This window comes from Cervus elaphus, chromosome 13 (genome assembly GCF_910594005.1).
Source record: "Cervus elaphus chromosome 13, mCerEla1.1, whole genome shotgun sequence".
Taxonomy (NCBI): Eukaryota; Metazoa; Chordata; class Mammalia; order Artiodactyla; family Cervidae; genus Cervus; species Cervus elaphus.
Window position 1 is genome coordinate 36,629,223 of NC_057827.1, and position 11,855 is coordinate 36,641,077.

Genomic DNA, 11,855 nt, shown 5'->3' on the forward strand with positions numbered 1-11,855 from the left:
TTGCCCTCAGCTCTTAGCCGTCAATATTCCTATCAAAGAACGGAACCGGCTTTGTGAACAACTGTGACAAGTGGTAGCGCTGCCTCCTGGACAGGCCTGGGGTAGAGGTTTGGACCATCCCCACCACTTAGGCTGGGGCTCCTTGGAACACTGTCCTCCCTTAACAGGCCCCTCAGGCCAGGGCTAGGTCTCTCCCCTCAAGTCGGGCTCCCAGGGCAGAGTTGTCCCAAGAAATGCAGCCACCCCCACCCCGCTCCAGCTCTGCTCCGCCCTTACCCCGCCTCTGGGGCCCCAGGTGGACGGATGGACTCGGGTGCGGAGTCCTGTCCCCGGGGCCCTCAGTTCCTGCCCTGTAATGGCTGGCAGGATGTGCACTCTGGCAGGTAACAGGGGACGCTGTAGGTGTACAAGGCACGCAGGAAAGGAGGGACAGACAGAGGGGGGAAAAGAAAATAAGAAAGTAAAGAAGCAAGAATCAGAGCCAAATCCACCAAGGCACTGGCAATTGTGGACGAAGCCCAAGGCGTTCAGTGCAGTCCTGTCTCTCCCTCTAGTAGCCCCGAGTGATTCAGACTCTCCGCTCTTCACCTTCCTATAAACAACACGAACCACACCCCAGCTCTTCAGGTTGCAGGACTGAATGAGCTGCCAGCAGGTTGGATTGAGCCGTAACCAGGCCCCACCTTCTCCACCTTGCTCCCACACTCCAGCCACACTTCTAATCCTTCCCAGATACATTACCCCTGAGCCTCCGCACGTGGTCTTCCTCAGGCCACACCTGGCACTCCTTTCACCCGAATCTTCCTACATGGCTTCCAGGCAGGAAGTGTCTCGTCTAGAACCCAAGGACCCCTTCTCACTGAGCCCCCACCACACCACCCCATTAGGCCCCTCCTGAGCTTCCACACCACCTTTCCCCCAGGTTCTGCCCTACAGTCACGTGTCAGAGTTGCCTGTTTCCTGGGTAGCTCAGTTGATTAGAGCATGGTACAATTAATGCGAGGTTGTGGGTTCAATTCCTGCACAGTCCACAGAGGCAACTCACATTTTGGGTTTCCCTGATGGCCCATACAGTGAAGAATCCACCTGCAATGCAGAAGACCTGGGTTTGATCTCTGCATCAGGAAGATCCCCTGAAGAAGGGAATGGCGACTCACTCCAGTATTCTTGGCTGGAGAGTTTCATGGACAGAGGAGCCTGGCAAGCTACACCATCCATGGGGTCAAAAAGAGTTGTACATGGCTGAACACATACTTCCCTTTCCCCATCAAAGGCCAGGGCACTCCTCAGGCCTGTATGGTTAGGAGTACAGGAGGCAACGGGTCTACACAATAGTGTAGCTGAGCTCAGAGAAAACCCACAGATATTAGGGTTGATACTGGTAGGTGTGACCAGCCTTCATGGACTAGCTATACCCAGGTGGATGGTTAGGAAGCAACCTCGGCAGCCCTGAGAACAAACCTGTAGGAATACAGGCCAGCAGAGGCAAGGTGTCTGAAGGGAACCTAAGTCCAGCTAAGATGTGAGAGGGGCTGTCCCAGGGGTGGGGTGGGGGGGATGGGGACAGCTCTGTCCCACTTAGAACTTGGCAGGCATGTCCTTGGTCCTGGGAGAGGGGTATGCAATGGTGTCTGGTGACCAGCATTTCTCGATGGGACGTGGGTCATAGACTAGCAACCCCCAGGACAAACATGGCCAGAGCTAGCGGGCAGAGGGTGCTGGAGAGCCTCGGCACATGTGGGCTGGGAGCAGAGAGCTACAGACTCTGAATGAAGGGCGAGGGACCTGGTGACGACACATGGAACCAACATATGACCCACACCCCTTACCTCATTAAGACAAAGTCAAGCCTCAGGTCCAAAAACAACCCAAATATTTTTAATGTTTAATGGCCTGTCTCCAGGGCCCACAGCCTTATTACAAACCTTAACTAGGCCAGGGGCCCAACTTGCCAGCCTCTGGCTCAGTTCAGCACTCTGCAAGGAGCTAAGCCACAGCAGGCCTGGCTGATGGAGCCCTGGTGTGGGGAGGGCCAAAATCCTTAGTTGACATCTTCGGAGACATCCAGGGCTGAGCTGTCACTCAGCCTGTCCCTTTTAGTCCCTGAGTCCCTGTAGCTGCTTGGCTTCCTGCAAACACACAACTTCCTTGGGAAAATGCACCAGGTCACGGCAGCAGCGCAGGGAAGTCACTGGGTCAGTTCATCACAGGCCAGGCTTCCCAGGGGTGAAAGCAGCAGGCTCAGGACAAGGATGCCAGCCCCGGGCTGTATCCCTGTACCCCTGTGGAAGGGGAGGGGCTCCCTCAGGGAGCTCCAGACTGGGGGGGTTAGGGTCAAACCCCAAACGCTGGGGCTGCAGCTCTAAGCTTTCCTCGGAAACGACTCTAGAAAGTGTGTGAGCCACGTACACTGGACAAGGGGCCACTCTAAGATGACACACACAGACTCTCTAGAGGAAGGCCCCAGCCGAGATCCTGTCTCCTGTCCTGGGGCAGGAAGCAGAGAGCAAACCGTGACGGGTGTGTGTCGGGCATCACTCCACAACAACCATATGAGGTAGGCCGTGTTGTGCTATTTTACAAAGGGAGAACCGTGGGCACAAGAGGGGCAGTGGCCTGCCCGGTTACACAGCAAGGAACAGGAGCCAGGAGTCAAGCCCAAGTCTGTTGTGCTCCAAGGCCCACACGTTTTCTCTAATAGGAAATATCCTTTCTGATAAACGCCCTCAAGTTAAAAGTTCAGGGGCTCTCAGCCCAGCCTGGGGTGAGGGGCGGGGAGCAGGGTAAGAGCTGGAAAAACCGCAAGGCCGTGTCCACTCCTGGCCCTCAGTAGCTGGAACGGCAGAAGCGGGGCTTAGAGCGATCCACAGATCTCCAAACAGCAGTGGTGACCCAAGGTTACAGCTGGTGGCTCTGGCTGCCCAACAGCTGCGGGCGTGGTGCGGTCCGGTCTGGTCCCGAGGCCTTGTGGCCCCAAGTGGGCAGTGCCAGGCCATTGAGCCAGGCAGATTCGAGCAGGCTGCGGAAGCGTGCCTTCACCGTGGGGCTGGGCAAGCTGGCACCAGCAGCAGGGGTGGGGGAGGCCCCTGGGGATCCTCCCACAGCAGTCGCCTCTGCTTTTTCTGGGCCAGGGGTTGATGGCTTCCTCCCTGGCTTTTTGGCTTTGGGGGCAGCCGACTTCCAAGTCAGGTCTAGGCTCCCTGGCTCCTCTCTGGCCACGGTGGATTCCGAAGAGGGCACTGATCCAGGCTCAGTGTTAAAGTCACCTGGAAAATGAACATACTGTCAGGCTGTAGACCCCGAACACACTCAGGTCCCATCTTTGGGCCCCCAAAACCAGCTAAAACAGTGGTTCTGCTGTCCCAGGTGAGGGCAGCCCTGGTAAGGTCACAGACATCACGACCCTTCCCAGCATGTGCCCACTGGCTAGACTGTCCAGCCCATCAAGCCAAAAGGGCGGGCCTCTCCTCAGGTGAGGCCAGCACTCTGTCTGATGAGGGCCCCCCGCCAGGGCCTGTCTGGGCACAAAGACGAGAGGAAAGGGGCTCAACAGGCCAGAAACCACTGGTCTGATCTAAAGGCTCACTAAACAGCTATGAAAACTGAGGAACAGAGGGAGCCCTGCCACATCACCCCCAGAGCATTGCCTGAGGGGAGTGGGGGGAGGAAGGGGTGGAGGGGTGGGAGGGGGCTCCTGCTTGGAAGGCAGGCTGTCAGGGGAGCCCTGTCTAAGGACACCTCTGAGGAGCAGCTCCACAAAGATACGGGAGGGTGGAGACTGGGGCCCCAAAACACAGCCAGAGGCAGGAAGCTGGGCCCCACTCTCACAGGCTCGGTCAGAATAGGAGGGAACTGTGATGGGCCTGGACCCCACTGCCCAGCAGGCAGCGCAGGAAAAACGGACCTGCCCCTCTGTGGGCCCCAGAGAGCCCAAATGTAGAAATAAGGCTGGCTGGGGGACTTGTGAATGAGGCATTGACACCCACCTTCATTCTTTTTCATCCAAGAATAGAATACTTGTATTTGCATGTTTTTTGCACCCCATTAGGGCAAATGACTCAATTTCTTAAGTGTTCAGTGGTCAGCAATGCTCCTCACTCAGACCCTGAAGCTTCACATCTACACCTTGTTGCCTCAGGTCTCCTCACTATGGAGCCAGGACCAGATGAAAGTCCAGGGGAAGGCTGCCAGGATGGGAAGGGGACAGCAAAGAGTTTCTGCGGAGACAGAGCCAGGGGCCTGGAGGATGGAAGATCAGGTGGGTGGCGGACTACAGAGGAGGCCTCGGCCTTCAATGCCAGATGTCCTGAAGCAGGACAGGTAGCGACGGACACCACTCGGCGCCATCACCAAAGCCCTGGCTAAGTGTGATGATAATGGTCCACCCGTGCGGCACTGCAGCCCCTCCCGAGAGCAAGGTCCAGCTACCTGATCTGATGCAGAAGACACCCTCAGACACCAGAAGGTCACATGGGAACACACCACGCACAGACTTCATGCGGCAGGATAAAGCAAACCCCAAAACAACACTCCGACTTACAGGCAACTCCAGTGTCTACCTGGGAGGACTGGGGAACCACTCGCTGAGTGCTGGGTGAGTACAGAGCTGCTCGCTGAGCCGGGACAGACTGGGGTGGGAAGCAAACTCAGACAGATGCTCAGGAGGGGGGTTGGAAGGAGTTTAAGGGTCGGGAGAGACCCCAGGTGCATTAAGCCCAGCAAGCAGTCAGGGACTTGGGGCTTGAGCTCAGAAGTGGGGAGGTGGGGCAGGACACACACAAGGGAAATGACCTCAGACAGAACACAGGGCCTGGTCAGAGCCCCAGGAACACCAGAGGAGAAACTTGCACCAAAGATGGAAAAGGCCCAACAGAGGGAGTGAGGGCGCAGGGATCCGGGAGGGAAGGCCACGTTTCCCTGGGGGCAGAGCAGCTGGCAAGCTGACATGCTCAGGGGCTTGCAGAGGAGGCCGTGAAGGTGCTCGTTGACACTAGGGGTGAAGAGGGGTCGGGCCCCCCCCCCTCCCAGAAAGCCAGCCCCTGCCTTTCCCCCCTACCAGGCACAAGTCCTTCCCAGAGGCCCAGGAATCCCTCAGCCCCCAGCGAGGACCACTCACACAGCCCACACACCTGCCACTCGCTCACACAGCTCCGGCGGCCACGGGGGTGGCCCCATGCTCACCCAGCTGGCGGCGGACGCAGTCCCGCCACTGCAGGCCCAGCAGGTCCGGGTAGATGTCGGGCAGCTGGCGCAGCGCCAGCAGCTTCAGCATGCGCGAGGTGCAGCCGTGCAGGGCGCGCTCCCGCAGGGCCCGCTCCTCCGACAGCGTGGTGGGCCGCAGCTCCACGCGGTGCTCCTGCAGCACGTGGTCCACGGAGGCGGGCGGCAGCCGCGGGAATAGCCGCTCCTTCACCAGGTGGATGGGCACGAAGATGGCCCCGGCCCGCACCACGTGGGGGAAGGGGCACTGCTGCGTGCACACGAAGCTCTGCAGCTGCGAGAGCAGCTTGCCCAGCAGCCCCTGCACGCCCTGGCAGTCCTGCCACGCTGCCCGGCCCCAGGGCCCAGACGTCTCAAGCCACTCGCGCAGCTTTTCAGGTGGGGAGTGGGCCACGGAGCCCGAGATGGCGTCACACAAGGATGCATGCAGTCCTGCGAAGTGCTGCTCTGAGGAGTCAGCCGTGGCAGGGGTTGAAGCTGGGGAGGGGCCAGCAACCGGAGCGGGAGCCGGAGCCGGAGCCGGAGCCGGAGCAGGCGACGGAGCTGGGGCAGGCGCAGAGGCGGGGGAGGCCATGGCTACAGCTGGAGGGCTGGGCAGTGTCAGGCCGAAGCAGGCCATGGGCAAGGGCTGGGTGAGCATCTGTAGTCCAGGGGGCACAGGGGTGGGGGTGGGCACGGGCGCGGGCGGGGCCGGGGCAGGGGCCAAGCTGGGTGCGGCGGGGACCGTAGTTGCAGGCAAGGGTGCTGGTCGGATGATCTTGAACTTTCGGAACATGAAGGCCACCGAGCTGTGGAAGTTGGTCCTGGGGGTGGCCTCTGTGGTCACTGGCACCCCAGGTGGTTCTGGCGCCTCTGTGACTGCCTTTTGCAGGCCCCGTGGATCAGAGACTGTGTCCCCCACACCTGGCACGTTGGAGACGGTGTTCCCTGTAGCTGGCACATCCACAGATGCAGTGGGCTTGGCACGTCCCACGGGATGAGGGACCTTGGTGGGGGGGACCTTGGTGGGGGAGGCCTCAGCGGCGGTCTTCTTCACACTCAAGTCCAGAGCTACCTCCTCCTTAAGTGAGGGGTGCTCACTGGAGGGGGCTTCCTGGGCAGGCAGGGACCTCCCACAGTCTTTGTCGTGGCTCTCATTGGGGGCTGGGGCCGGTTCAGGCTCAGCTGGGGCCTCAGGTGCCGGCACGTCCAGGTAGTCACGGTAGGGGGCCAGGCTGAAGACGTTGTCGATGACCGGCATGGGTGGAGAGCTGGGGGGCAGTGAGCCCTCGTTCTGTGGCAGAGACTGGCGCTCCTGGGCACAGGGTGGGAGTGGTGGTGGGGTGCGCGGAACTGGACTATCTCCGATGACAATGGGTGCCCCGGGGTGCTCATCGAGCCGGGGCTGGGGCTGCTCCTTCCTGCAGCTAGGCAGCCACATCTTCTCCTCAGCTTCCTGCACGGGCTTCTCTGCAGACCTCGTGGGCTCTGAGCACGGTCGGCTGGCAGGCAGAGGCTGGCATGCCCGCTGGAAGGCCCCGGGCTTTGGCAAGGCCTGCACACTGTTCTGGGAAGGCGGCGTCCCTCCAAGCCCTGGGGATGCTCCATAGAGAGAGAGGTCCTCCCGGGCATAAGGAAAGCCCAATGTTTGGGGGGCAAAGTCCAGTGGGCAGCGTGGGGTGAGAGGTGGCTCCAGCTTGAGGCCTGGCGAGGGTGCCGGGAGGGGTGCGGAGGGGTAGGCGTAAGTGTCCAGCCCCACCGGGGGCATATAGGGTGTCTGAATGGCCTGCTGCCTCAGGTAGGGGCTGTTTAGCCCACCAGCCGGGTACCCGGCCCCCTTGTGGGCTCCCAGTGGCTGCAGTGGGAGCACCGGGCCATAGCCGCCCGGCTTCTCTGGGTGGCGACAGGCTGGCGGGCAAGGCACGGGCTGTGTGGGGTGGGGCAGCGGATAGTGCGGGGGCACTGTGTCCTGGCAGGCTGGTCCTAGGGGTTGGGCCAGCTGGGTCCAAGGACTTGGGGGGCCCTCGGACAATGCCTGTTTGGGGTCCCCAGAGTAAGGACTCGCATACTTGGAGGCTAGGAAGCCTGTGCCATGGAGGGTCCGGTACTTCTCCAAGAAGGCCTGGCAGGGGGAGAAGCTCACCGAGGAGTCTTTGTCAGATGCCCCAGCTGGCACCCCACGCAAGAAAGTGCCATCCAGGAACTGGCCCTTGCCAGAGGCTGGGGGCAGAGAACAAGATGGGTCCACCGGTGGTAACAAGGATCCAGTCACCAGTGTCCAGTCAACATCCAGAGGCTTCTTCGGTGCCCCCTCTCCCAGGCAAGTCGAGAGCCCGTAACACAGGGGGCTGCGGTAGACAGGTTTGGGCGCTGCCAGTGGGGGACCTGGGTAGGAGTGAGACTGGGGACCAAAGGGCAGGAGCTCAACCGGGCCAGAGTCCTGCACCTTCTCAGAGCTTTCTGTGGGCGGGCGGTAGAGCAGGCAGCTGGTCAGAAGGTTGTTTGCTCGGAGTGGGGGTCCTGCCATGCTGGTAGGGTACAAGGGTGGGTATGGGGTCCAAGATGCCAGTCGCTCAGACCCTGTCTTAGGAGGAGCCCCCATGGGGCAGGAGAAGTAGGCACCCTTGTAGCTGCAGGGGTCCTGGTTACCAGCAGAGGGGGGCAGGCTGTGGCCGGGCCCGGAGTCTGCCTCTAGGCGGGGCAGCTTCCCATACATCACAGGCCCCAGGGTCCCCAGGGGCCGCTTCTCCGCCATCACTGTGAAAGCTTCAAGCCCTCCAGGGCCCCAGCTACTCAAATGCTGACCTGGGAGAGAGAAGAAGAGAGGCAGGGGCTGTCAAAAAAACAGGCCACAGGCAAGCAACAGAGAACTGCTGTTCTTGCTGGCTCACTGCCATGCCTAAGAACTTGGCACTTAGTAGATGTTAAGTACAATCATGTATGGATACTAAGTACACCCATTCATGTATGGATTTATATATGCTAAGTACATCCATTTATGTATGGATGAATGAATGCATATATAAGCCAACTTTGTTTCTAAAGCTGTAAAACCCTTTGCTTAAAGAATTCTTACACAGCAGCTCTACTATACCCCCACCCCCACTCCAGGAGTCCCTTCAGTTCAGCTTTACTCCACATGACTCCCAAGACCCCTTCTGAAGTTTCAGACTCTGGGGAGCACAGTCGGAGGATCACTTTGCTTGGCTACTCCTCCTGCTCCTACTTCCATCCATATATAGATGAGGAGTCCTGTTCATCCCAAAGTCATTGATGGAAGAGATGGGATGAGAAGCAGGCTTCCTACTTCCCACTACAAGCTCTTAAGTCTCAGATGCCACAGTGACTTCCAGATTCCTACAGCAGCCAAGGTGTGGAATCAGGCATTGTCTACAAATCCAGATTTCCTGTGACACTCTAGATCTCACTTTCTGACCTGTCAGTCTTATTGAAAAATGGCAGAGCCAGACCTGGAACCAAGTCCCTAGGCCCAGAAGGACACATACTGGCTTGGTTTTAGAGAGTAGTAATCCCCAGGAGAGGTGGCCCCGGGGAACCTTTGGTGTAACCCCCACCCTCGAACGAACCCCAGCAGGAGAGCAAAAACTGTCCAGCAGATGGCGCTGTGGCACCAACAGGAAGCTCCCACAAAAGTGCAGGAGAGCAGAGCCTGTGTCCATCCCAGCCCCCAAGCTGCAGTTGTCCCAAGGCTCATGGGGGCAGCACAGGACCATGGAGCAGGTGGGGAGGCGAGAGGCTGTCAATGTCCAGGGAGGGAGCTTCCACAGGTCACAAAGTGCTAGTTGGCAATGACCCCCTTGTACTGAGGGAAAAACTGAGTGCCTGAGAAAGACTCTAAAGTCCCCAAGCAAGGCCAAGCAAGGACTGGGACCAAGGCCCAGAGGTCAACGTGGATTTCCTCAAGGCAGCAGGTACCCCATGGCCCAGGAGAGGTCATCTGAGGCCAGTCTGCTAGAACCACACTGACCTGCTTCTACCTCCCCCAGTGCCCTGTTCCCCGAAACCCTCAGGTGGCTTAGGAAGGATGAATCAGCTCTATCTTGCTATGATTAGGCCATGGGCCAGGTGTCACAGGTTTCTGTCACCAAGCCAAGACCAACCTCCACCCACCCCCCCCCCCCCTGCAGCTCTCTCCCTTCAGCTGGTGACCAATGACACCCATAGGCTCAGAGTTAGATTGGCACATTTTGAAAATGTGCCAAGAAAAGTCAAGGGTATTATGGGGGCCAGTGACCACCCTTATTCCAGCCTAAGTGCCACCAAGGAAGCCAGGCAACACTCAGAGTTGTCTCACCTCCTGGCCAGAATCCAACCTCAGACCAGCCTGAAGAAGTGGATGCTCCCAAGAAGACAGGAAGGGGCATCGGGGCAACAATACCGATGGCAGTGCCCTACAACAGGTGGCTGCATCCCAAGGGGAAAGCCTCCCACCCCAGTGCACAGCGGTTTTGCAAGAAGTGGTTGTATGGTTTGGGGGGGAGTTGAGACCCCTGCCCTTGGGGAGCTCTGGGTTAATTAAGTGTGGGCTCTAGTCTCACTTCCCCCATACACTCCTTGGGACCATCTCCATACCCACCCCCAGCCCCAAGAGCCATTCTCTCCTGGGCTCTGCCCATTGTGTGCCCTTTGCCCTGGGGACTTCCTGCGACACCCCTGGGCCTCATCCAATAAAGGTGAGGCCACTTGGGACCCCCAAGTCTGTGGGGGGAGATATGAGGGCTCCAGGGAAGCAGCAGAGGGCTATGAAGGGTATGGGGGTAACACGACCTCCTGCTATTAGGAGGTAGAGAGCCCAGCACACACTCCCTCAAGCAAGGCCCTTCTCCACACTAAGCCCAAATGTAGGTGCCTCCTTCCCTCACACACTCCAAGAGGCAAGCAATTATTTGGAGAAGAGCAGGTCTCCAGGGAGCAAGGCCACATCACCCTTGGGGCCACCCAGCGTCTTCCTGACTGAGGTTGGAGCTGGGCTGGGAGGACCATTCTCAAGCAGCGCCCGGGAGAGGAGCCCACCGCCGCCGTGCCATCCCTGCCCTAAACAGCAGGGGGCGCAAACAGCTCCCTGGCCCAGTTCCAACGCCTAAGGGGTCTCCGGGTAGATATTGGGCAAGACCAGGAAGAAGAGAGTGATCCTGCCCAGCTGTGGCCAGCGCCTCTGAAAGGCTGAATCGGCTCTCCTTCCCGTGTTCTCACACCTCCCCCGGCTGAGGTTTTGGGCCCTGCCTACGCTACAACCGCATCTAGGGGCAGCCCAGGCTCTAGCGGTGGGGGAAGGGTGGCGGGATCCGCTCCACCCCCCTGTCCTCTACCTGCCTCGCCCTGAACTCCAGTGCCTGCGGCCCTCAACCGACCTGGCTTTGGGGCTGCCGCTGCACCCGGCCCCGGCGGCTTCCGGGTGTCCCCATGCCCTGCCCGGCAGCGCTGGGGCGCACGTGCACCCCAGCAGGCCGATACACAGGCCGCCACCCATGCAAACCCGAGCCTGCAAGTACGTGCCTGGCCCGTATCTGCACAGATGCCCCTCCAGAACTGCGTTCTCCCCTCGCTCGGGGCCCCGCACACATGTGCACGCAGGCAGGCCGGCGCACCGGGCCCCACGGACCGACATCTAAAAACTGGCGGGAGGGCCGGGGCAGGGGGCGGCCCGGCAGCAGAGTTCGGGCAGCCACCGCCTCGGGGCGATCCCGCCAGCCTGGGCTGCGGCCAGAGGGTGAGTCAAGACTTAGCGAGGAAACCGCAGGGCCGTCCCGTCCCAGCAGGGCGCGTCCAGGGCCCCAAGGCGTCTCAGTGCCAGCCGCCCCCCAGGCCAGGCCCCCGCCGCCCCCTCATCTCCGCCCGGGCCGTCCACGTGAGCCGGGCCCCGCAGGAGGCCCGAGGGCTCGGCCTTAGCTCCTCTTCTCCAGCCCCGCGCCGGATCCGTCACCCGGCCTCCAGAGCGCTACCAGGCCCCCGGCGCCTCGAAATCCAGGGAAAGTCGGGGCAGCGGCGCGACCCCTGCCCGCAGCCCGCCCGCCGGGGGCCCCACTCCGCGGCAAGTAGGAGCCACGCCACCTCGGCCCAGGCCCAGCTCGCTCCATCCCGGGACCGGCCGGTAGGGGCGCCCTGGGGCAGCGCCACCCGCCCCTTCCCCACGCGCCGCCCGCAAACTCGGCCCAAGTTTCCGCGCCCGCCGAGTGGGCGAGCTCCTACCTGCAGGGCACCCGGCTTCCCGCTGCTGCTGCCCGGCACCGCGGCCGCATCCTCCAGCGCCGCTGAGGACGCGCGTCCTGGTCCGGCCGGGCCCTGCGCGGGAAGTCGCGGTGAGCACCGAGCCCGGAGCCACCCTCCTCGCTGCTGTTCGCGCCGCCGCCGGGCGCCGTCTGCGGTCCCGGGCGGGGCGGGCTGGGGGCGGAGCGGAGGCGGGGCGGCCCGCTCAGCAGGGGCAGAGCCGGGCCGCGCCTCTGGGAGCTTGTGCTCCCCTGAGCCCCGGGGTGCAGAGGGCCTGCCTCTGCCAGCCCTCCGGGGACCGGGCCGCCGGCGCTACGGACACTGTACCCGCCGCTCTCCGCGAAGCCATCGCCCGGCGCGCCCATCACACGCCTCCGTTAGACCCTTCATCCATTGCCACTATTTAGCTCTGTGAACTTGTGCCCGCC

General features: G+C 61.1%; 1 protein-coding gene across 2 annotated transcripts; it reads right to left on the reverse strand.

Moving 5' to 3' along the window:
* Nucleotides 1–1,856: 1,856 nt before the first annotated feature.
* C13H15orf39 (chromosome 13 C15orf39 homolog) lies at nt 1,857–11,582 on the reverse strand. 2 transcript variants are annotated; one of them, XM_043922023.1, is made up of 3 exons: nt 11,410–11,582; nt 5,182–8,004; nt 1,857–3,266 (listed from the first exon to the last, which is right to left on the reverse strand). In XM_043922023.1, exons 2-3 carry the CDS (start codon nt 7,952–7,954, stop codon nt 2,899–2,901), a joined length of 3,141 nt encoding a protein of 1,046 aa, XP_043777958.1. In that variant the 5' UTR covers nt 7,955–8,004; nt 11,410–11,582; the 3' UTR covers nt 1,857–2,898. The 2 variants fall into 2 exon arrangements, with proteins under 2 accessions (XP_043777958.1, XP_043777959.1); XM_043922024.1 differs by having other exon boundaries at nt 3,131–3,266; nt 5,130–8,004.
* Between the last annotated feature and the right edge of the window lie 273 nt (nt 11,583–11,855).